The sequence below is a fragment of the Bos taurus genome, chromosome 2, assembly GCF_002263795.3.
Source record: "Bos taurus isolate L1 Dominette 01449 registration number 42190680 breed Hereford chromosome 2, ARS-UCD2.0, whole genome shotgun sequence".
Classification (NCBI taxonomy): Eukaryota; Metazoa; Chordata; class Mammalia; order Artiodactyla; family Bovidae; genus Bos; species Bos taurus.
In genome coordinates this window covers 107,079,617-107,103,489 of record NC_037329.1, presented here as the reverse complement: position 1 = coordinate 107,103,489, position 23,873 = coordinate 107,079,617, and the positions used below count along the sequence as shown (strand labels likewise).

Sequence of the window (23,873 nt, the reverse complement as noted above, 5' to 3'; positions counted from 1 at the left end):
CTAAGACAGGGTTCAGCTAATGTCGAAATGAGTTACACCCCAATGATTCAGAGTGGTGTAACCCAACTCTGTGAAATTATTTCAGAAGCTGAAATACTCAATGATAAAAAGCTTTTTAAAAATGCTATGTAGACATTGGAGTCCTATCAATAATTGAAATAATCACCACATTTAATTAGACATGGCATTGATTAAAAGCTGTTTCTCATCATGTTTCATTCTGTTTTATTTACTACCACTCAAAGGAATTGCTGTGAAAGTAACACCCAGAGAAAGGTTGATTATTAACTTTAGGAGTTTCTGTTATTTGAGTGCTGCTACCAAATAGATGGTGACGCTTCTCAGTTAGCAGTGGCAGTTATTTTCAAGTCAGCCCACCAACCACTGACTTGCTTTCAGATAAGTATTCACCTATTTTTCCTCCTGGTTTCCTTTGAAAAGGTCCAAACTTAAAACAGTTCCTAGGAAAGAGGGTTGAGTCTGGAACAGATACATTTTCCAAAAGCAGGACTTCTGCCACGCTCTGAACAGTACTGCCTGGAGGTTTAAGTTCATACTAAGGACTGAGCTGGGAGATAGTACTTGGTTGGGGTGTGGTGTGTGACAGAAAGCAGGGACCGGTCTCTATGGCTGGACTTGACTACTGGCCTCCCACGCTGCACTGTTACCCCTGCATTTCTTGGGTCCTGGTGCTGATATAAAAGCTTGTTGCCATTAACCCCTAACTTCCCCCACAGTATCACACACCCAGTGTCTTCTCTTATAATCTGTCTGTAGTGAAAGATCTCTTCCTCTCAGTTTGAGCTGTAATAAGCTTGAAGCCTTTAGTAATAAGTTTTACTAGAAAATTAATGGAAATACACACAGAAGAGTCTGAAGAATTCAGACTTCTGATCCTGGTCCAAATGAGTCTGGCTTGTACATCTTATTGGCCACTTCAGTACCTTTTCTTCATTTCAAGCCTGTGTGGACTATCTTGTCTAAAAGTTCTCCTATTCAGGTCTAGGGCAGGGATTGGCATATGTGGTCAGCAGGCCAAACCTGGCATGCTGCTTGTTTTTGTAAAGTTATATTGGAACCCAGCCACCCCCATTTAGTACATGTTTTCTATGGCGGTTTTCTTGCTACAACAGCTGAGTTGAGTATTGTGGCAGGGACTGTATGGGCCACAGAGCTGAAAATATTGACCATCTTGCCCTTACAGAAAAAATTTGCTGACCTCTGATTTAGGGCATTTCTTCTTTAGTGCCTCTTAAAAGAAACAATTCTCCTTGAGGGAAAGGAAAGGAACTTTCATGATACTTCCCAGGAATAAATGATCGAATTTAGCTATTTTTTTTTACTGGCTGTCAAAAAAATGTCACCTACACATTCACCATGTGTGGGTGAATGGAATAGTTACTCTATACAACTATGCATTATCATGTAAGTATCACCCTAGCTGCATTGCCATATGGCCATGCTTGCATCCTTCTTTACCTCTGGTTAAGAGCAAGCCGTGTGGAAGGCTGGCTTATTCCTTCCTAGGCTGGTCTTTTGGTGACTGGCTTACTTCAGTTACAACAATGATCTTAGACTTTGCTGCATTTGTGGGGACAGATTGAAACTCTGGCCTCATTGTGGGCTGTTATCAGCCCTGAACATTCAAAAATCTAAGATCATGGCATCCAGTCCCATCACTTCATGACAAATAGATGGGGAAACAATGGAAATAGCAATAGACCTTATTTTCTTGGGATCCAAAATCACTGCAGATGATGACTGCAGCCATGAAATTAAAAGATGCTTGCTCCTTGAAAGAAAAGCTATGACCAACCTAGACAGCATATTAAAAAGCAGAGACATTACTTTGCTGACAAAGGTTTGTCTAGTCAAAGCTATGGTTTTTCCAGTAGTCATGTGTGGATGTGAGAGCTGGACTCTAAAGAAAGCTGAGGGCCAAAGAATTGATGCTTTTGAACTGTGGTGTTGGAGAAGACTCTTGAGAGTCCCTTGGATTGCAAGAAGATCAAACCAGTTAATCTTAAAGGAAATCAGTCCTGAATATTCGTTGGAAGGACTGATGCTGAAGCTGAAACTCCAATACTTCGGCCACCCAATCTGAAGAACTGACCCTGATGCTGGGGAAGATTGAAGGAAGGAGGAGAAGAGGACGACAGAGGATAAGATGGATGGATGGCATCACCAACTCAATGGACATGAGCTTGAGCAAGCTCCGGGAGTTGATGATGAACAGGGAAGCCTGGCATGCTGCAGTCCATGGGTTGCAAAGAGTTGGACGTGACTGAACTGAACTGATCATAGTGTCTGGGTCTGATTTGACTTTCAAAGTTCTCTACTTTCTGCTGTTGTTTGTCTTCTGTTACACTCCAGCCAGCATACTCTGTTCTAGCTGGACCCACTTTCTTGAAGGTTACCTGGATCTTCTGCTTTTGTCTCTAAATTTTTGCTGAGAGTTGAGTCCACACTTACCTCTTATCACCTGTATCACAGCCTTCTCTTTACATCGTGACTTGAGGTTATCTGTTCATGTGTGCTATCCTTTATTCTTCCCATTCTCTTATCTGTGCCACAAAGAAAATCCCTGGACCTCTTTCACATACTTATTAAGTTATTGTATCTGTGTTTACATTCATGTAAACATGTTGCATGCTTATAAAAATATAAATTCCTGTGCAAACATTTGTTTTTTTAGTAGTTTTCCTAATACCTTATACAGCATTAGGGAGTACTTAATGTGTATCTGTTGACTAATTAGTATCTCTTCCATGGAAGGTCTCCCAACATTTGATTCGTCCTCTGATGGGCATGAGTCTGGCATTGCAGTGCCAGGTGAGGGACCTAACAACGTTGCTTCATATGAAAGATCTAGAGATCCAGGACTACCAGGAGAGTGGGGCTACACTCAGCCGAGGTGAGAGGACATTCTTTTAGACATCATGTGGGGTTTTTCATTTGTTTGTTTTAAATAATTTTATTTATTTATTTTTGGCTGTGCTGGATCTTTGTTGCTGTGTGGGCTACTCACTAGCTGCAGCGAGTGGGGGCTATTCTCTAGTTGTGGTGCATGTACTTTTCATTGCAGTGGCTTCTTGTTGAGGAGCACAGGCTCTAGGGCACACGGGCTTTAGTAATTGCAGCTCCTGGGCTCTGGAGTGCAGACTCAGTAGTTGTGGCGCATGGGCTTAGTTGTTCTGTGTCATGTGGGATATTCCCAGATCAGGGATCAAACCTGTGTGTCTCCTGCATTGACAGGCAAATTCTTTACTACTGAGCCGCCAGGGAAGCCCAGGACATTTTTTGGGAGTTGGCTGGGGAGTGGTTGAAGGGCCTTCAGAAAGGGGGAGACTCATTTGTATGAGGGAGGTGCTTCCCCGGGTGCTGGGTGCTAACCAGGAATTGGAGATTAGATGACACTTCTTTTGCTTCAAGTATCTGGCTGGGGCCCAGGTGTCTAAGAGATGCTGTAACTGAGTCAGACATGCCCTAGGCAATGGCCAGGAAAGATTCTGGAAAGGGGCCAACAGCTGTACAAAATTGCATGAGGGCAAACATGACTTGGGACTTTAGAAGGTTGCATAGCTCCAACTTCAGATTAAAAATTCAATCCAGCCTGTCTTTGTGGTGGGAAGACCTTCGAGAGCACGTGCTGCCGCTGAACCTGTTGTCATGGCTAATCATCCTGTCCTCCTCCTGCTTGTGCTCTTCTCCCACTTGGTGTCTCGGGATGTTGCATCTTTATCCTTTTCCCCAAGAAGTCCTGGGCTCTGTTCCCTTTCCATCTCATAGGTAGGGAGCGTGTTCTAAGACTCATATTTCCTTTCTTTCTCCCTTCTTGTTACAGATCGGTTGAAGACAGAGCCATTTGAAGAGAGTTCCTTCTTGGAACGATTTATGGTAGAGGTAAAGTGTTCGTTATTTCCTTTCTCTTAGTGCAGACTTCACTTTACTTCCTCTTTCCAGGTGCCTGAGTAGTGACTTGCATTTTGGGTATTGGGTTTGATTGCATGATTGAAAAATCTATTTTCTAGAAAAGTCACCTATAGAAAGTCTGAAAAGCTTAAGATGGAGACACTGGGGAGAAGTAGGGGGAAAGATGTAAAAGGTAGAAGCGGGCTGATTAACATTTGTAAAACATCTCTGCTGCAGTACCTAGGCATTTTATTTGGTATTCTCTTGGAAGGCTTGGTTGACCAGTTGCTAAATATTTGCTTGTTGAGATTTGATCCCAGGTCTGGATTGTGGAGCGGGGGGCTAGTCATTATTCCTTGTCCCCTTGTACATCCTGCAGTAGGGGATGGTGAAAAGCACAGGGCTACCATTTGGGGACAGTCTTGTGGGCGCAGTAGGCTGTGGAAAATCACAGTGTTTATGCAAGGGGACTGGCAAGGGAATGAATGGGGAGAAGATAATTGTGGCCTGTCAGAAGCTCCTTCCTAGGTTTCCCTTCTAAGGATTGAGCTTGGCCAAAAGAAACATCTATTAAATGCCAAGCAGGGGGAATATTAATAATAGTGACCTTTGATAGTACCAGTCAATATTGATCTTTTCCTCTAACTCTTCTGGGAGCTGTTGGTTGTACCGTTAGTACCCTAGTATTATTGCACTATTTTCTAATTATACACGTTACCCAGGTTGGTACTTTATTGTGTAAGTAAATAATGCTGTTATAGTATTTATCATATGTATGGATTATTCAATTTTCTGTCTTGTCTTCTAGGCTAATTTGTCACCTCCTTGTGGGCAGGGACTGTGACTCATACTTCTTTTGAACCTGAAATTCGTGCTTTTCACAGGGCTGGGCAACAGGCAGGTGTTCTTGATTCAGATCCTTCTGTCCTGCCTCTGTCTATTGACTGAGCAGTAGCTGCATGATGCTTGAGGTCTTAACAGTGAGAACCAAACGTGAACGGAGCCCTCAGTCCCTCTACTAAAGCGGTTGTAATTCTGGAGGAGGAGAGCTGCATTGCTCAGTTTTGAAGCAGAACAGGTTTTAGGTATTCATGGGGAAAGAGAGACCATTAAACCAAAACTTGGGACAGAGAGATATCCTAGGCCATTTTTCTTTCAGATAGCTTCTCCTGTCTATAGGTTTATGTATTAAGGAGGTTAATGTAGGCTGGTATGACATGCTTGTTCCATGCCTCAGCCCCTTAGTCAAACAATGTTAGGCTTATTCTTAGCTCATAAAGGAGGTGCCTTCCTATCTAGTGCCTGCATTCCTATTCAGCTTGGTTTCTCAGCATTTTTTTTTCTGTATATTTTATGCGTCAGCCATATAGAATGGGTTTGAATTGCCAAAAATGCTGTTTTCTCTTGCCTTTGTGTCTCTGCACACATTGTTCCTTTATCTAGAATGCCCAATGCCCTGGTCTTTTCTACCTTGTGAACGTATATTAATCTTCCGAGTGTCAGCTTCAGCTTCTTTGGGAGACCTTTACAGACTGTCTTATAAAGATAATCCTGCTTTCCTGAGATGATAGTGCCTGGGTTCATGCCTCTGTTTTTTAGCAGTTATAGCTTTATAATGATGCTGTTTGTATGCTTGCAAGAGTATGTCTTTTTTCACTGAGCTATGGACTCTTTGAAGGGCTTCCCTGGTGGCTCAGATGGTAAAGCGTCTGCCTGCAATGTGGGAGACCCGGGGTTCGATCCCTGAGTTGGGAAGATCCCCTGGAGAAGGAAATGACAACCCACTCCAGTATTCTTGCCTGGAAAATCCCATGGATAGAGGAGTCTGGTAGGCTATAGTCCATGGGGTCGCAAAGAGTCGGACACGACTGAGCGACTTCACTTTCACTTTCATGGACTCTTTGAGGGCAAGAACCATGTTGAATGTGTTTCCATGTTCCCAGCATCAAACATAGTGCCTGGAAGTAATAGGTTCTCAATGAGTTTGTGGATAAATATGTTGATAAACCTATGCTAAAGGGATTTTATGAAAATTGTGGCTGTGTGGGCTGTGGATCCAGTGTTGCTTGTTAGACTCTTATTTGGGATCTTCAGTTTTTCTTCTGATTTACTTTGTGGCTTTGATAAATCACTTCTCTCAGAGCCTCTATTTTCTCATTTGTAAAATTGGAGGCTCATTTCACACTATTGGGGTGGGGGGAATACTGTGGAACTGAATGAGAAAGCATGTAGAAAACAGGTCTTAGCCCAGGAAGGAGATTGGTGTTTTCGAACCAACTGCTTCAAGAATACTGGTCCTGTAGGTTCTGGGTGGATCACATCCAAACTGCATAGGCTTGTAGAGTTTTATTCTATCTGGAAAATATCTGAGAGATAGATAGTAGCTTTTCATTTCATAGCTTAAGAAATTGGGCCTCAGGGACTTTCCTGGTGCTCCAGTGGTTAAGAATCTGCCTCGCAATGCAGGGGATGCAGGTTTAATCTCTGGTTGGGGAACAAAGATCCCTTGTGCCATGGAGCATGTTGCAATTAAGACCTGTCACAGCCAATTAAATAGATAAATAAAATAAAAGAAATTGGGCCTCAGAAAGGTTAAGTGACTTGCCTAAGGTCATATGGTGGTAGCTGTAGGTTTAGGACCATCCATACTTCTTGACTCATAGTCTAGGATTATCCCCATTTTGTTTTGCTGCTTTTACTGGTCGTACACACAAATTAGAGGAGAGTCAAGGGCTGGGATAATGTAGAATTCTTGTGACCTCTGGGATCACTGCACTGTCCTCAGAATGTCCTACAGAGCTGCTAGAACTGAAAGATTTCTTTCCAGGACTGCAGCATTTCTTATGGCCACTGCATCTTTTCAGCAACTCTGCTTGCCTGGGGTCCTACAAACAGGACACAGAAGGGTCATAGGGTCACCCAAGACTGAGCTGAAAGGATGTGCCATCAAAATAAGCAACATAGGAAGATAAACAAACCAGGGACAGAGAGCTCGGGATGAAGGTGCAGGGGGCCAGGGCCGATGTCAGAGGGCTGAGCGGTCAGTGCCTGGGGTCTGTTTTCCTGGTTCTCACTGGGACAGTTGCTAGGCAAGAGGCCATCAAGATAGGGCGCAGGGGGCAGTGGATGGGAGGTTTCTAGGACACTAAGTCCAGGAAAAATATTTAAGGATTGAACAGGGGTTACCTCTCCATATTTAGACCTTTTGTTTTTCCTCTTCCCTTAAGAGCCTGATCTTCATTTCCAGGGAGCCCAAAGGGGCCAATTGATGGTGACCTAACTAGAGGAGGAATCCTGGCAATGCCCATTCAAGTCAGGGCTGGCCCTGTTCTCACAGAGGGCAACATCCCCACGTTGAGCATTTCCTAGGACAAGGGGCTGAGAGGCCCCTTTAGGAATGGTAGACCCGTCAAGGATCTGGGGGCTGCGACTACACGCCAGTTGGAACGGTGTTGAGGAAGTTTAGGATGAGTGGGCTGCCATGGCCTTCGCTCAGCAGGGTCCACTGGAGGGAGTTCCTTCTCCTGGCCCTGTCCGTGCCTCCCTCTCTTCATCTGGTTGCCATCAGGCTGTGCGGCTGCTGGCGTGCTCTTTATTTATTTATCCCAGTGTAATGGGGTGAGGAGGGAGCTGGCCTAAGGCTGGCATTCCGAGGCCATGCCACGAGCCACAGGCGGTTTGCATGGGTGTGTGAGTCACTGGGGCTGCCTGCTGCTCAAACCAGAGGCGGCCGGCTCAGGGACAGCAGGCAGCCCAAAATAGAGCCCCGCCCTCTGCAGCTGGCAACCCCTGGCTGGGAATCAGCCCCGGACTCTGAAACCTGGGCAGTTGTGTGAAGTCGGCTTCCTCGGGGAGTGGAGCCTTCTCAGAGATAGAGATTTTGCAGTTCTTCTCTGTCTTCAGTGGAGAATATTCAGCATAGCAGTTACTCCCATGACTGCTTTCTGAATGCCTTGTCAGACTTATAATCTGTTCCATGTAATACCTTAACCAATTTCTTTTTTTTTTTTTACTTTTTATTTTTTTCCACTTCTTAAAAAAATTTTTTTCTTAACATATATATTTTATTGAAGTAGAGTTGACTTACAGTGTTTCAAGTGCACAGCAAGGAGATTCAGTTATACATATGCTGCTGCTGCTAAGTCGCTTCAGTCATGTCCGACTCTGTGCGACCCCATAGACGGCAGCCCACCAGGCTCCCCCGTCCCTGGGATTCTCCAGGCAAGAACACTGGAGTGGGTTGCCATTTCCTTCTCCAATGTGTGAAAGTGAAAAGTCAAAGTGAAGTCGCTCAGTCGTGTCCAACTCCTAGCGACCCCGTGGACTGCAGCCCACCAGGCTCCTCGGTCCATGGGATTTTCCAGGCAAGAGTACTGGAGTGGGGTGCCATTGCCTTCCCCAAGTTATACATACATACATATATTATTTTTGAAATTATTTTCCATTGTAGGTTATTACAAGATATTGAATATAGCTCTCTGAGCTATACAGTAAGCCTTTGTTGCTTGTTGCGTATCTGTTTTTTTTTTTTTTTTTTTTCTGTTTTTAAAGTAGAAATCTACCATTCTATTCATACTAAGTCAAACAAGTAGAATCAAATGTCATAAGTTTTTTTAGTTAGGCAAACATTCATGTTTTCTATAATATATATATTGCACATGTAATTTATAAATATGTATACAAAGGCTTTTCTACCATGCTCGATAATAAACTTTTTATTTTGTATTGGGGTATAGCTGGTTAACAATGTTGTGACAGTTTCAGGTGAACAGCAAAGGGACTCAGCCATACACATAGATGTATCCGTTCTCCCCCAGACTCCCCTCCCATCCCAGTTGCCACATAACATTGAGCAGCGTTCCATGTGACCAATTTCTTTTATATAGTTCTAGTTCTACAGCTATAATTCACATTGATTTGACTCAGCATCCTGAATGCAGCCATGTCCTCTGTGTCCTATCTAGCTTTAGGTAGTATTTTCATCCCTTGCCTGATTTCAGCCTGATTCTAGAGCAGAGACCTCAAGCTCTGAAGATCTTCATGGCTGCTCTTATGAAGCTGGAGCTTATGTCAAAGATGCTTGGGGAAGATGGGGAGTCTTTAACTGAAAACTGCTCTTCTGTTAAGTTCACAGACAACTTATACTTGGTTTCCTTGGCTGGCTCTCCATCCTTTCACTGGCCCTCACATGCTGGTGTTCCCCGGGGCTGGTAACCCTCCATCCTCCCACCCTTCACTCTCTCTCTGGTGATCTCATCCAGACCCTAGCTCCAGCTATTGCTAGCACACCGCTGAGTACTGGTTTTCTATCTCCATTAGGTTTCAGGCTCATATTTCTGCATCTTTGACATTTCCACTTGGATGTCCCACAGGCAATACCCTAAACGTGTACAAAAGTAATCATCTACTCCCCCAAACCCAGTTCTCTTCTATATTCCTTATCTTGAGGAGCTGTACAGCTATCTGTTTAGTTTTCTAAGCTAGAAACTTGGGAGTTATCCCCTCTTCTCTTTGTCCTTACTTGCAGAGCCTAACTTGTTAACCCCTTAAACATTTTTTTTTTAATTTCTTTATTTTGGTTGCCCTGGGGCCTTCTTGCTGTGCACAGGCTTTCTCTAGTTGTAGCAGTGGGGGCTTCTCTCTAGTTGTGGTGCTCGGGCTTCTCATCATGGTATCTTCTCTTGTTGCAGAGCATAGGGCTCTAGGGCAAGCAGCCTTCCGTAGGTGCATCCTGTGGGCTCAGCAGTTGCAGTTTCTGGGCCCTAGAGCACAGGCTCAGTAGTTGTGGCACACGAACTTAGTTGCTCTGTGCCATGTGGAATCTTCCTGGACCAGGGGTCAAACCTGTGTCCCGTGCGTTGTCAAGTGGACTCTAAACCACTGGACCAACAGGGAAGTCCTTGTTAACCCTTTTTTGAATCTACTCTTCTTCTCTATTCCAACTTCCATTGCCTAAGATTAGCCATCGTCTGCCCCATTTTTGGTTTGACCGTGTCACAGCTTCCTAATTTGTCTCCCAGTTAGTACTTATTTCCCTCCAATTGGACTGGAAGTTATGTCAGAGGAGTCTCTTTGAAACAGAAACCTGATGATGTCACTCTCCTGCTTAAAGTCCTTAACTGGTTCCCAATTGCCTGCAGAAAGTGAAAGTGTTAGTCCCTCAGTCGTGTCTGAATCTTTGCAACCCCATGGACTATATCCCACCAGGCTCCTCTGTCCATGGGATTCTCCAGGCAAGAATACTGGAGTGGGTTGCCACTCCCTTCTCCAGGGGAATCTTCCTGACCCAGGGACCAAATGTGGGTCTCCTGCATTGCAGGTAGTTTCTTTACTGTCTGAGCCACCAGGGAAAGTTCAAACTCCTTGCTGCCACACAAGACGGTTCATGATGTGGTCCTGCTGACCTCATCATGACCTTCCGCCTGACCTTATGTCTTTCCCCGGTAGCACCATGTTCAAGTATTGACAGCTTCCTGTCCATACATCTCATGATCCATTAGCCTGGTAGTCTCTTCTTTCTTATGCTCATGGCAATCTCTTTTCAGCTTTGCCAGCTCCGCACTGGTGTCATTCTTTTCTTGAGTCTCCCATGACAACTCTTCCCTCTCTCAGTCTGCTCTCCTTTCTCTAGGCATAAGTATACTACCCTGTTATCCCTACAGCCCCTTGTACTTTTTCTTTTTGACTATACCACGTGGCATGTGGGATCTTAGTTTCCCAACCAGGGATTGAACCTACGCCCCTTGCAGTGGAAGTGCAAGTCTTAACCACTGGACCGCCAAGGAAGTCCCACAGCCCCCTGTACTTACCACTGCTGTAAAATTTGTCAACAGGGAGGATGTGGAAATGAAAAAGAAGGGTAGGGAGGCAGAGGACAATTGAGTTGGCTGATCTTTTCTTATTTAGGTTTTTCCTTTATAATGCTCCTCAATTCCTTTTCCTTAGTATACTTTCGTAACATGGCTTCCACAGCATAATACTCTTCTGTTTTTTTCTGTCTCAGTTGTTCCTTCTAGACTCTTTTTCTGGTTCTTTTCCCTCACCTCGTGATGTTGGAGTGCGCTAGGACTCAATCCTTGATGCTCTGATCTTTTTTTCACTCCTTTAGTGATCTCATCTAGTTGCATGTCTTTAAATATCATTGCATTGATGAATCTCAAATTTAGTCTTCATTCTAGACCTGACCCCCAACTCCAGACTGCCTGCTCTCTCTCTTCTGCTCATTTTGACATGGAAGTCTAATAGAATCTCACCTTTAACATGTCCAAAATTGGACTCCTAATCCTAACCCTCAAATTTGCTTTTCTAAAACCTCCTTCTCATGTTGATGGAAAGGGCTTCCCAGGTGGCGCTAGTGGTAAAGAACATGCCTGCCAGTGCAGGAGACAGTAAGAGACGTGGGTTTGATCCCTGGGTTGGGAAGCTCCCTTAGAGAAGGGCAGGCAACCCATTCCAGTATTCTTGCCTAGAGAATCCCATGGACAGAGGACAATTCATAGGGTTGCAAAGAGTCAGAAATGATTGAAGTGACTTAGCATATCTATCACAGCACATGTTGATGGAAGCTTCATCCATTCACTTCCTAGAGCCAAAAACCTTGGAGTCATCCTTGGAGTGAAATCTGTCCTTTTCCATCCTATATCCTCGTGGCTTTACCTTCAAAGCATCTGTAATTTCACCTCTGCTGCTACTACTCTTGTCTGAATCACCAGCATCTCTTACCTGAAGTTTTACATGAACCTCTTTATTAGTGTCCCTGTTGCCACTTCTCTCTTCTGGGCTTATTACCAACAAAATGATCTTATTAAAACCAGATCCCATCATGATACTCTTCTGTTCAAAGCTGGCTTCATATTTTATTTATGGAGTAAAACCCAAAGACCTGATGGCGGTCTGCAAAACCCTACATGATCTAGACCTCTCTTCCTTCTCTCCCCCCATCACTTCACTGAAGCTACACTGAACTTGTTGCTGTTTTTCTACATTTTGAGCATCACCTCCTTTAGGCCTTTATATTCCTATTCCCTCTGTCTGGAATGCTCTTTCTTCAGGTATTTGTAACAGCCAAAACCCTCCCTTCTTTTCTGCCTGTATTAGTTATCTATTGCTGTATAACAAATTACTCCAGAACATCGTGGCTTAAAACAACAAATATTTATCCTCTCACACAGTTTTGAAGGTTGGGAATCTAGAAGTGACTGGCCAGGTGATTCTGGACTCAAGAGTTTCTTCTGAAACCACAAGTCAGGATCTCAGCTGGAAAGGCCGTTATCAGAAGGGGCTGGAGAATTCATTTCCAAGCTCTCCCATGTGACTCTTGGCAGGAGGTGCCATTTCATTGCCACATGGCCTATCCATAAGGCCACCCACATGACACGGCTCTGGCCTTTCCAGAGCCAGTAATCAGAGAGGCAGACTGAGAGACCAAGACCAAGAAGGCAGCTGAAGTCTTTTTATAACTTAATCTCAGAAGTGACACCCCCATCTTGACACCATCTTGCTATATTCTTTTCCTTAGACGTCAGTCACCAAGTCCAGGTCACACTCCAGGGAAGGGTAATTGAAGGGGAGGAGACTTCCCTGGTGGCTCAGATGGTAAAGAATCTGCCTGCAATGTGGGAGACGTGGGTTAGATCCCTGGGTCAGGAAGATCCCTGGAGAAGGAAATGGCTACCCACTCCAGTATTCTTACCTGGATAATTCCATGGACAGAGGAGCCTGGCAGGCTACAGGCTATGGGGTCGCAAAGAGTCAGACACAACTGAGCAAGTAACACTTTCATGTTTGTTTGTTTTTTTCTTGAAGGGGAAGCATGTCAAAAAATGTGTAGACATATCTACATGGAGTACAGTCATGGCTTTGTTCATGTATCACCTTCTCAGTGGGTTTACCCTGATTATACTATTTAAGATTGTAAGCCACACCCCCACCCTTCTGCACCTGGCACTCCCATTTCACTTCACCATGCTCTACTTTTTATTTTTTCACCATAGCACTTATATTCCATATTAACATCAACTTTATTTTATTATGCTTATGGTTTATGGCCTGTCTTCCCCCTGCCAGAGTGTTTAAACTCAGTGAGGACACGGATGTGTATTTTGTGCACTGGTTTATCCAAAGTACCTAGAACAGTGCTTCCGCACATGGTAGGCACTCAGACAGTATTTGTTAATGGGTGAAGAAATCATATCTTCTCACTTTTCCTTGTTTTTACTCTTATGAATAGTAAACCATGAGACCATCACCTTTTGGTAGCCTGAGACTTAGACAGTACTGCTATGAACAGATGAATAGCTTAAGGAGAGGACCACTGTCAGATTCCCATTCTAGTACCTGCCTTGTTTCTTTGGCACTTAGCCAATTTGAATCTTTCATTATTGAGAGATCCTCTGTGTGTGTGTGTGTGTGTGTGTGTGTGTGTGTGTTAGTCACTCAGTCATGTCCAACTGTTTGCAACCCCGTGGACTGTAGCCCACTAGGCTCCTCTGTCCATGGCATCCTCCAGGCAAGAATACTGGAGGGTTGTCATTTCCTTCTCCAAGGGATCTTTCCAACCCAGGGATTAAACTCAGGTCTACTGCATTGTTGGCAGATTCTTTACCATCTGAGCCACCAGGGAAGCCCATTGAGAGATCCTAGAACCTCTTTTTTAAGAGCCAGTTAAGAAACTAAATATCTCAAAAACCAAATGAATAAGAACCTGACAAAATCCTGGAAGGAACATTAGTCATAGAGCCCAAAGCAAGTTATTAAGTTTCTTCCTTCTTCAGTCTTTCCTCTCTCTGGGCTCTGCTTCCAGTGTTGGAAGGGCTGCTCCTCTGCCGTGTTTCTGCCTTTCAGTATGGAGACGAAGACATAGCATTCAGAGGATGTTTTTTTCAGTCTCCTTCATGGGCATCATGAAGAAGGGCAAGTCTAGATGCATGAGCACATCCTCCCTATGATTGCGTGTGTCAGTTCTCTGATCCTTGCAGCTAGTTCATCCTTATAGTAGTCAGTATTGTGCATGTGTACTATGCCAGGTTCTATGAGCATAAATGATAATGTTGTCATCAAAGAGCTCACTGTGCTTAAAGAGTGGTTATAGGGGCCACAGTAGTGGACTGATTGGAAAAAGCTTCCTATAAGAGATAGGACTTGAATTGGACTTTAGGTTTTTTGTGTTTTTTTTTCAGATTTTCCTAGGGAACTATGTGAAAGACATTTTAGGTGGGAAACACATAGACAAAGGATGTAAATTAACAAGAGTGGGTGAGGATCAGTAGAAAATAAAGTTAGTAAGGTAGTACTTGAGTTGTGGAGCAGGGGGCTTAGATGCTGGCCTGGAAGATTGATGCTTTGTGCTAGTGGTAAATATTTTGTATTTCTTTTCTGCCTGTAACCCATTTATTTACCCATTTCAGTCCAGTTATTAACATCTGTCATTACATGTAGTGATGTTCAAATAGGGGCACGTCTCCTAGGAGGGAGATGGGGCGCTTCCTGCTTGCAGTTAACTACTGTTATAGAGTGGGAAACCATGGGAAGTTTTGACTGTATAAGTGACATATGAAAGTGATCTTTTAGGAAGATTAGGCTGTCAGTGCTTTGCCTATGTGATCTGAGGAATAGTGGTGCCATTGACAGACTGGAAAAATCATGGGTGGGGCTCAATTAAATCTAATCTTGGGCCTATAAAGGAATGGCTTTCCTTATTTAAAACACAAGTCCACCAGTATTTGAGGTCTGGAATTAAAATCTCCAGGGAGGCAGGGATGGCTGCACATGTTTCTCAGCCATATTTCTTCTGAATTTTGCCTTTTCTTTGGGGTTTTCTCATTGGGATTCCTGTAGTCACCATCGAGCCCTGCTATCAGGGCTCACCACTTCTTTTTGTCCCAAGAATATATAGAAAGGCCTCTTTGTTTATTTTTCTTTTACAAAGTTTTATAAGGGCTTATACTTTCAAAAGGAAATGTATTAAAAATATGAAAAAAAACACCAAAAATCTGAGGAAAAAACTAAAAGGAAATTGATATAGAAAATACAATGGGTTAAAATTACTCATTTCTAGAAGATAGGCTCTCTGATTCCGGGAATCCCAATAGCGAAGGGCTCTGTCACATTTAAATTCTTTTATCCTGAGTGAAAGTGTAGTCACTCAGTAGTGTCCGACTCTTTGCAACCCCATGGACTGTAGCCCACCAGGCTCCTCTGTCCATGGAATTCTCCAGGCCAGAACACTGGAGTGGGTTGCCATTCCCTTCTCCAGGGGATCTTCCTAACCCAGGGATCGAATCCAGATCTCCCACATTGCAGGTAGATTCTTTACCATGTGAGCCACACGGGAAGCCCTCTCTTATCCTAACACACTCAAACCCAGATGACTGCATGGGATAGGTATAGTATAGAAACATGTGTGTCAGACTGGATAAAAGACAGCAGGGTTTGTAGGGGCCTGTGGGAAACTAGATGGTGCACATCTAGATACATCTAGACCCAGACTGGCTGACACAGTATAACAAACACCGCTGCCCGGGTTGGGCATCTTGCTTCATTCAAAGGAAGTTACCCACTCTTCTAAAATGAAAACCACTTTTTTTTTTTTTTTTTTCTGTTTAGCTTCGCCAAATCCATTTGGTTTTAACTCTGGTCTGAGAAATCCACTTAGTTCAGAATTGAGTCATGAGGCAATGATCATTGATGCCTTATTTCTGGCAAATATTAAGTCTTTTTAGGCCTAACCTATAAGCTTCATGGGCTTCCCAGATGGTACTAGTGGTAAAGAACCTGCCTGCCAATGCAAAGACATGGGTTCGATCCCTGGGCTGGGAAGATCCCCTGGAAGAGGGCATGGCAACCCACTCCTGTATTTTTGCCTGGAGAATCTCATGGACAGAGGAGCCTGGTGGGCTACAGTCCATGGGGTTTCAAAGAGCTAGACATGCCTGAACATTCACACGTACAATAAAAGCTTCACACACCTCTGGAACATCTCACCATAATTCACACAGTTGAGTCTCCCCCCTCATCCCCTTGTAGAGGAACAGTTTCATAAAAGTCCATTCATTTCAGTATGACCACTTAACATAAGCCTTAGCTTGTTGAAAAAATAGTCAATGCCTTATATATAATCAGAGTTAATTAAAATAACATGAGATGAGGATCTTTTTTTAATACATGTTGCATTTAAATTGATTATAAAACATAGAAGTGGAAATGTTCAGGAAAAGAGTTAAAACAGGCTTAAGGACTCTGTGGGAGAGGGAGAGGGTGGGAAGATTTGGGAGAATGGCATTGAAACATGTAAAATATCATGTATGAAACGAGATGCCAGTCCAGGTTCGATGCACGATACTGGATGCTTGGGGCTAGTGCACTGGGATGACCCAGAGGGATGGTATGGGGAGGGAGGAGGGAGGAGGGTTCAGGATGGGGAACACATGTATACCTGTGGTGGATTCATTTTGATATTTGGCAAAACTAATACAATACTGTAAAGTTTAAAAATAAAATAAAATTTAAATTAAAAAAAAAAAAGAAATAGAGTTGAAGCTTAGGTTGATAAAAGAAATAGATTTGGGAATATTGTACAAAGGAGCAGCATTTGAAGGCATTAGAATGGAAGCATCTTTTACTAGGAACAGCGTGGACAAAAGAACAAAAGTCCAGTGATTGAGAACAATCTTTCTCAATTTGGGGAACAAACGTAATTGGAAGGTCGTAGGAGCCAGTGAAGGAAATGTGGGTGAGATAGGAAGGGAATCTGGGTAGAGGAGTAAATTAGCTAAGGAAGGGGAACTAGCAGTTATCTAATACATACTGCCTGTGCTAGACACAGTGATAGGTGCTTTAGCTAAGGTATAACTTTTAATCCTTACAACAAACCCATGAGGTTGGTGATATTATCCTCATTTTAAAGAAGCAGAGGCTCAAAGGCTAAGTAATTTGCTGCAGGTCACTTCAGGTCATGGAATTTGTTTGTTTTTTTTTTTTCCAAATCCCTTGCTCTTCCTATCACTGGGGAGGTGATCCACTGTGCTACGCACAGGAGAGAGGCCAGACTGACTGCCCAAGGAAGATTATCATGCTGTTCGGGATCTTGGGCAACATCAGCAGATTCTAGGCAGCTAAAGAAGGGTTGATTGATATGATGGAGACGGTGAATATAGAACTTTCACTGGGAAGTTTCACAGTGAGAAGGTAATGAGAGCTAGCTGGAGAGCTAGAAGTGGTCCAACAACCTCCCTTTTTAAGATGGGAAAACACATATGTGTTTGAAAACAAAGGATAAGCCCCTGGAGAAGGAGACATTTATGCTGGTGGTGTGAAAATGGACCTGCGGAGTGGACAGAGCGAGGGGCTAGGCCTTGCTCTGGGATTTGCAGGTGGAGTGAAGGCACAGGTGACATTTTGAAGATTGAGGACTTGATTTCTGCCTATTTCCATCTTCTTTCCCCAGGAGACATAGCCTTTTCATCTAGGAATTTTGCAGTTCTTTCCAAGGGCATTTAATTCTCCTAACTTAAAAAGAGCATCAGATGGTTCTGTGATGTTTCTGTAATGCCAGAAATAGTGAAACGGACAGAAGTCAAAGTATAAGCTATACTCTTTCCCTCGTCTGAGCTCCCACAATGCTTTGTATCTTTCCTGTGTCACGTCTCAGTTTGGCCTTGTATATGAGAATTTCTATACTTCTTGCCCCTTTTGGGTGATAAACTCCTTCAAGAGCAAAACTGTCTTGCTCATTTTGTTTCCCTTCTGAGTCTACAGCAGTGCCCAGTAGTAGGAGGTCCAAAATAATGAATGCTTGTAGCTCAGAGGTCTTGGCATTGGAGAAGTTTCTCCCGTTGTTCAATGTCTCTGGTCATAGAAATGAAGAGAAAAAACAAAAGTATCAAATGACTTACCTTTAAGCTTTGCCTCATCTATTGACTTTATAACTTCAGCCTTATACCCATGTTCTCTTATGATGGCTTTTGCTTGTGGGTGAAACCTCCTTTGGATAGTGAGCCACAGTGAAACATGAGACAGGGAGGCCTGGCATGCTGCAGTCCATGGGGTCGCAAAGGGTCGGCTATGACTGAGCGACCGAACTGAACTGAACTGAAGCATGGGAGTGAGACTGAGGTCTGTCGGTTGGCAGCTCACCTGTCCAGTGTTTAGGGCACAGACGGCAGGATTCGTGGGTGTCCTTGCTATCTCCTATAATAAAACTGTCAAGGGGAAATTGCCCCAGAGTCCCAGAAAGCATTTTTTTCATTCTGTATGGGAGATCTTTGGTCTATTTGTTTGTTGTTGTTGTTTTTTAATTTGGAAATTTAAGCTCTATGTGGACAGTACTTTTTAAGCACCAGTGAAAATATTAAACAACATGGAGTCATACTGAAAAGTTAAAACATGGTCTCTGTCCTTGAAAGTTGGACTTTTGAGAGATTAGGCATATTTACACATATGCAAAGAATATTCTAAATACATAAAATATGTGTTGTCTGAGAGGAGCAATAGATTCATTTGGGTGGCATCTGGGTTTCATATCAGGCTAGTTTGGGTAAGGTATTTCTGGAAGAGGGAAATCTTGAGCTAAAAGTTCAGAGGGATTTTGTATGGCACAGTCCATGGGGTCGCTAAGAGTCGGACACGACTGAGCAACTTCACTTCACTTTTCACTTTCATGCATTGGAGAAGGAAATGGCAACCCACTCCAGTGTTCTTGCCTGGAGAATCCCAGGGACAGGGGAGCTTGGTGGGCTGCCGTCTATGGGGTCACACAGAGTTGGACACAACTGAAGCAACTTAGCAACAGCAGCAGCAGGCTGTTGAAGGAAAGACATGTCTAGGGACTTTATTCAGTTATGCAATCTGAGAAGCTCTCCCTGGATATGGTGGTTTGAGGGTCCTGCAGAAACTCTAACGGGCTTCCCTCATAGTTCAGTTGGTAAAGAATCTGCCTGCAATACAGGAGACCCTGGCCCGGTCAGGAAGATCTGCTAAAGAAGGGATAGGCTACCCACTGCAGTATTCTTGGGCTGCCCTTGTGGCTCAGTTGGTAAAGAATCTGCCCACAATGTGGGAGACCTGGGTTCTATCCCTGGGTTGGGAAGATCCCCTGGAGAAGGGAAAGGCTACCCACTCTAGTATTCTGGCCTGGAGAATTCTATGGACTGTATAGTCCATGGGGTCACAAAGTGTCAGACACTACTGAGCAACTTTCACTTTCACTTTTTCTTCAAACTCTTTGGCGTCTCTTAACTCTTAAACTTGAAGGCTGAGCAGTTCTAATGCTGCTTTGAATCTTTTACTCCAACGAAATCCTTCCAGCTTGGTGTAAGTGAGGCTAGGAATGAAGAGGAGGTTTTGAGACAAGGATGCTGCTGCTGCTTCCCTGGTGGTCCAGTGGCTAAGACTCTGTGTTCCCAATGCAGGGGCCTTGGGTTTGATCCCTGATCAGGGAACTAGATCCCACATGCTGCAACTAAGACCCAGCACAGCCAAATAAATAAATAATAATAATAAAAAGAAGAAATAGTCAATGAGCATCTTAGCATTTAGTTCTCTGCAGTGCCTGGCAGCTGGAGAAAGAGCAGAGTGAAACTGCTGAATTTAGTGGGTACCTAACGAGATGCTAGTTTCAAGCAGAATATCCCCCCAGGTTGGGGTCATCTCTGATACTGAGATAATAATAATCAATATAACATGGGTGAGATTAGCTATTTACAGAAGGAACCCACCCATCTGTTTGTAAATGTATTGATTCTGAGATGAGGTTACAAATCTCAAGGGCCCAGGCCAGTACCTTAAGAAGGAAATCATGGTGTCTTAGATACCTTGTTGAGAAGATTAGAGCTGTAGAATTTTAAGAGCTGGAAGGGGCTTTATCAATCTAAGGATATATCAAGGCTCTTTGTTTTACTCATAAGGAAATTAGAGCTTGCAAAGATAAAAGAATGTACTGGGAAACCGGTGGTAGATTGGCACCAGGACCCAGGGCTCTGAGCTTGCCACCCAGTATTCTTCCATCGTGTCACATTGCCTTGCTACATATTACACAGCTTCACCTAGGACTTCATGTGGGCACTAGGCAAGACTGAGGCCCATCTACGAGCAGAGGGAGACTCCTAACTATCTCATAACTTAATTACAAGATGGGGAAGTGGCCATGGCTAGAGAACTGCCCCAAGAACTGCCTCATTGTATAGAATGCAGGAAGAGAAAAACCAGGGAGTGACAGTTGATTAATTTGTCTACCCCAGTGCGGCAGCAATGCTAGTGTAGAATAAGGATGAATGGCCAGCTTTTTCTGCAGTGTATATGAACTATTCCATTAAGTCATTTGTTGTTTTTGCCTTTTTTTGTGTGTTTAGTAAGGAGGGCTCTCGGTTTTTATCTATCTTCTCAGGAAAAATCAGCACAAGGTGTATCAGCCACTAGAATGGTTATAGCCCCTACCTTATAAACTAATAAATTGGCATTTTAATTTCTAAATTGGTCTCTTGTGATTTTAGTTAGTATCAGTCAATCCTCTGGAGTCTGTTTATCCCTAAATTAACCAGTGAAGACCAAGTTAGAGACTCTGGACCTTTGGTGATGCCTTCCAAGTATAGACTCCCACAAGATGCTGCTTTAGCAGCCATTCAGGGTCTCTCAAACTGTATATCTCTTTCCCTGTCTCGACACTTCTTATTGAAAGCCCTCAATCTCAGGGGCTCCTCTAACTCTCTCTTGGAGTATCAGGGTGATTTTAAATGCACCATAGATCAGTCCTCAGAGAATGCTTATTGAACGCTCTGCCTTTTGCTCAGTGCGATAGATGGACACGTGGCCCCTTTCATTGAACCTAACATGTACAGTAAGAAATCCTCCCATCAGTTTTGAGGCTTTGCCCAGCTGGAGAAGCTCTTTGGATGGTGACTGGCAGGTATGAAATGCTAACTGGAAGGGGGTCTCTCTCAGCACTCCCTTAACTTGTAGCTTTCCTTTCTTTGACTTCACGCACCAGGGGATGGGGAAAATATTGGTGCCCCATTGTCTCGCTCTGTCCTGTCATGCCTGTTTTAGGAAATTTAGTGTCAGAGGACTTCCTGGAGTTTTGTTCCCCTGAACTATCGAACCCTGATACCTCAGAGTTCGAGGACTGGTTCTGTACTGATCTGGTCAGAACCGCCTGGCTCAACTAGCAATCAGCTGACACACAGACCCCATAGCCTCTCTCTACTGAATCAAATGGCCATTGTACTAACCTCGTATTGAGGCTCGGAATGTCAGTTTCAAGCTTGTCCTCATATATAAATATAGGTCTCTCTAGATATAAAAAGTGAGAGAGTCTGTAAGTTGCTTTTTTTTTTTTCTATACCCCCTTTCATGGGGAAAGCTAATGAGATGCATATCATTAAAGACCCGATGTTTTGTGGGATGGAGCCTTTTAAACTGGATGTGCCTGGCTTAGTCATGGCAAATATTTACCAAAAAAAAAAAAAAGGGACATACCATATAAAATTAGAGTTCTGAAAATAGTACTGAGAGAGGGAGAAAGAAAAAAAAAAAAACCCAGGACAGAAAATACAGGCCAGTCTGTTTGGGGAAAAGGGAAAAAGAGATAAAATGAGAGAAACCTCGCAGTAAAAACAGCATCTTGGTAAACAGACTATAAAAAAAATTGTGACCTGCTTTCTGGCAGGCCTGGCGGCTGTTGAGCGGGTGAAGGTGGCAGAGCTGGCGTCTGTGTGGACACACGGTGCCCCGGGCGCACGGCTCCCCTGGCCGCGCGGGGCGTTAAATTTAGCCACATAATGATGGGCTTGAGGATAGCCTCTTGTTGACCACACCATAATTACTGCTTCGCTTTATGAATTTTATTTTGCTTATTCTGTTTCCTCCTTCTTTGGCATGAAGGAGGCTTGGAGTGGGGGGGGGAGTCCTGCCCCCACACCCCTCCTCTTACTGGACAAATAAGTCTTCATAGAAACTTGGACTCTTGAGCCATCAGGGTAAAGAGTAAGCTCCCTTGATGAATCAGAAAGGGAGGAAGCTTTCCTGGTCCCCCAGGCTCTTGATGGATCCTCATAAAGTCATAAGTAGGACTTGCCAGCCCTACTTCAGAGTGCTCTTGGAGAAAATGTCCCGAAGTCTCTGGTCTTAGAAGACAGTCTCCTGTGAGTCTGGGAGGTTGACACTCTTACTCTGTTTATACCCTGAGAGCTAGACTAGCAGGTGCTGTCAGATGTTTGTTTGGGTCTTTGGTCCTTGCTCCCTAGCTGGCAGCTAGAAGTTTAGTTTTAACAACATTCTGTGTCATGAAGTGGTGCACTGTTTTATATACGTTAGTCTTGGTGATAACTGGGTTCTTGAAGCCGAGACTCTAATATAATTGACTCTTCAGGTAACTTAAAAATACATGTTGAGAATAAGTTGTTGAAACCTCAGATATCGTTCTTCTTGGGCCCTTGGAGAGGTGCTAATCTTCTTGATTTTAGAGTTAAGCTAGCATCGTTGGCCAGAGCATACCATGGGCTTTGTTGGAATGGTGCTCTGAGGCCTAGCTTTACCTACCACTCCCCAGAAGTATTTCCTTGGTCTCAGACCAAAAGTACCATATTGGGAAGAGAAAGTAGACTGTAGAAAAGGCATAGGAAGAGCTGTATGGAGAACGTACTGGGTCATGGGGGGTGAAGTTCTTGAGTAGTGACCTAGGCTGGCAGCTCCCTATGGCCCCACAGTGGCCCTCCAACTGAGGAAGTGGTGGAAAAGGAAAAGCAAACAGGGGTTGTGGTCAGGGTACCGGCTTGTCTCTCACTGGCCAGGACTGTCCTGTTTGTGTGTTACGGGTGGTTGGGCTCCTCCCGAAGCCAGGCAAGAACGTGTCAAGGAGAGGCTTCTTGCAGCCCTTGTTTTCCCAAAACAAAGGAAGCTCCTTGCATTGCTGGAAGTCGCGTGCTTGGATGCTGAGTTTGTTATTGCCTGATAACCTGGCCGCCAACTCCTGCCCTCCTCTTCACCCCACACAGCCAGTGGCCTAGGGGGAGCAGCTTCCTGTTCCTCATCCTCCACAGCAGATTCACTCTTTATTGTAACCAGAAGAGGGGAAAGAGCTGGTCCTCCTACCTCCAGACCTCTCCTCTTCTCTTCCTGTGAAACCTTCTAGAATGGTGCTTTTCAAAGTAACCTGGTCTTACTGTGCATAACTCACTGCAGCACATGCCACACATGACAAGATCAGCAGTGCTCGAACCGTTTTATACCCTGTTCACTGAGGTGAGTCCTCTGAACTTGTGTTTGGCTGTCATGGCAATATCAGGTTCTATACAGACTTCCAAATGCTTATACTTAACTTTTGTACTTAGCCTGTGTGTGGTAACAAGGAGTCCATGGACCAGGACCAGTTTAGTGATAACACTTTGAATAGCATTATTCTAGAACCAGAAGACCTAGTGAGTTACAGCCATTCTCTACTGGACATAGAGGTCCTACCCTAGACCTGTCCAGTGGGGGATGAACATAAAAATAAATTCTGAAGGAAATTTCAGGCAGTAAGAAATAATCTGATTTCAATTGCCAGTGATACTCAGGTGGAAGGCTGGACTGGAGGATTAAAGGTTTCTTTCCCAGTGCCAAGGTTCTGCTATCCTAAGGTTAAATGCTAAGGCCAGGAGATAAAGTTAATGGCCATGATGCTTTCCCCTTAGGGTATTGATCCTAAGCCTTAAACTGTGGCTCTATGTGACTTAATGAGGTAAAGAAAGAAAAGGAGGGGATGTTTTCCATACACTTCATTTGCTAGTCTGTCATTATCATCCAGATATAAGGTCTTTCTTATACAGATTGATCATGTGTCTGGGCAGTATTATCTTAGTCTTCTGTTAGGAGGCCCCCAAATTGTTTCTAGAGGTTGAAAGATCTAGGATTGAGGAGAAAGTAAATATTGGCAAACTTGGTGGAATTCGAGTAAGAGATAAGAAATGGGCCTTGGGTTAGAAATGTGA

At 43.9% G+C, this 23,873-nt stretch overlaps 1 protein-coding gene across 2 annotated transcripts in view; it reads left to right on the top strand.

Annotated features, from left to right (window-relative positions):
* NHEJ1 (non-homologous end joining factor 1) overlaps positions 1 to 23,873 on the top strand; it is a 92,200-nt gene that overhangs the window by 9,411 nt on the left and 58,916 nt on the right. For both annotated transcript variants that reach the window (XM_015459118.3, NM_001075393.1), the window contains 2 exon segments: positions 2,776 to 2,914; positions 3,845 to 3,903. In XM_015459118.3, the coding sequence (XP_015314604.2) occupies positions 2,776 to 2,914; positions 3,845 to 3,903 (198 nt within the window).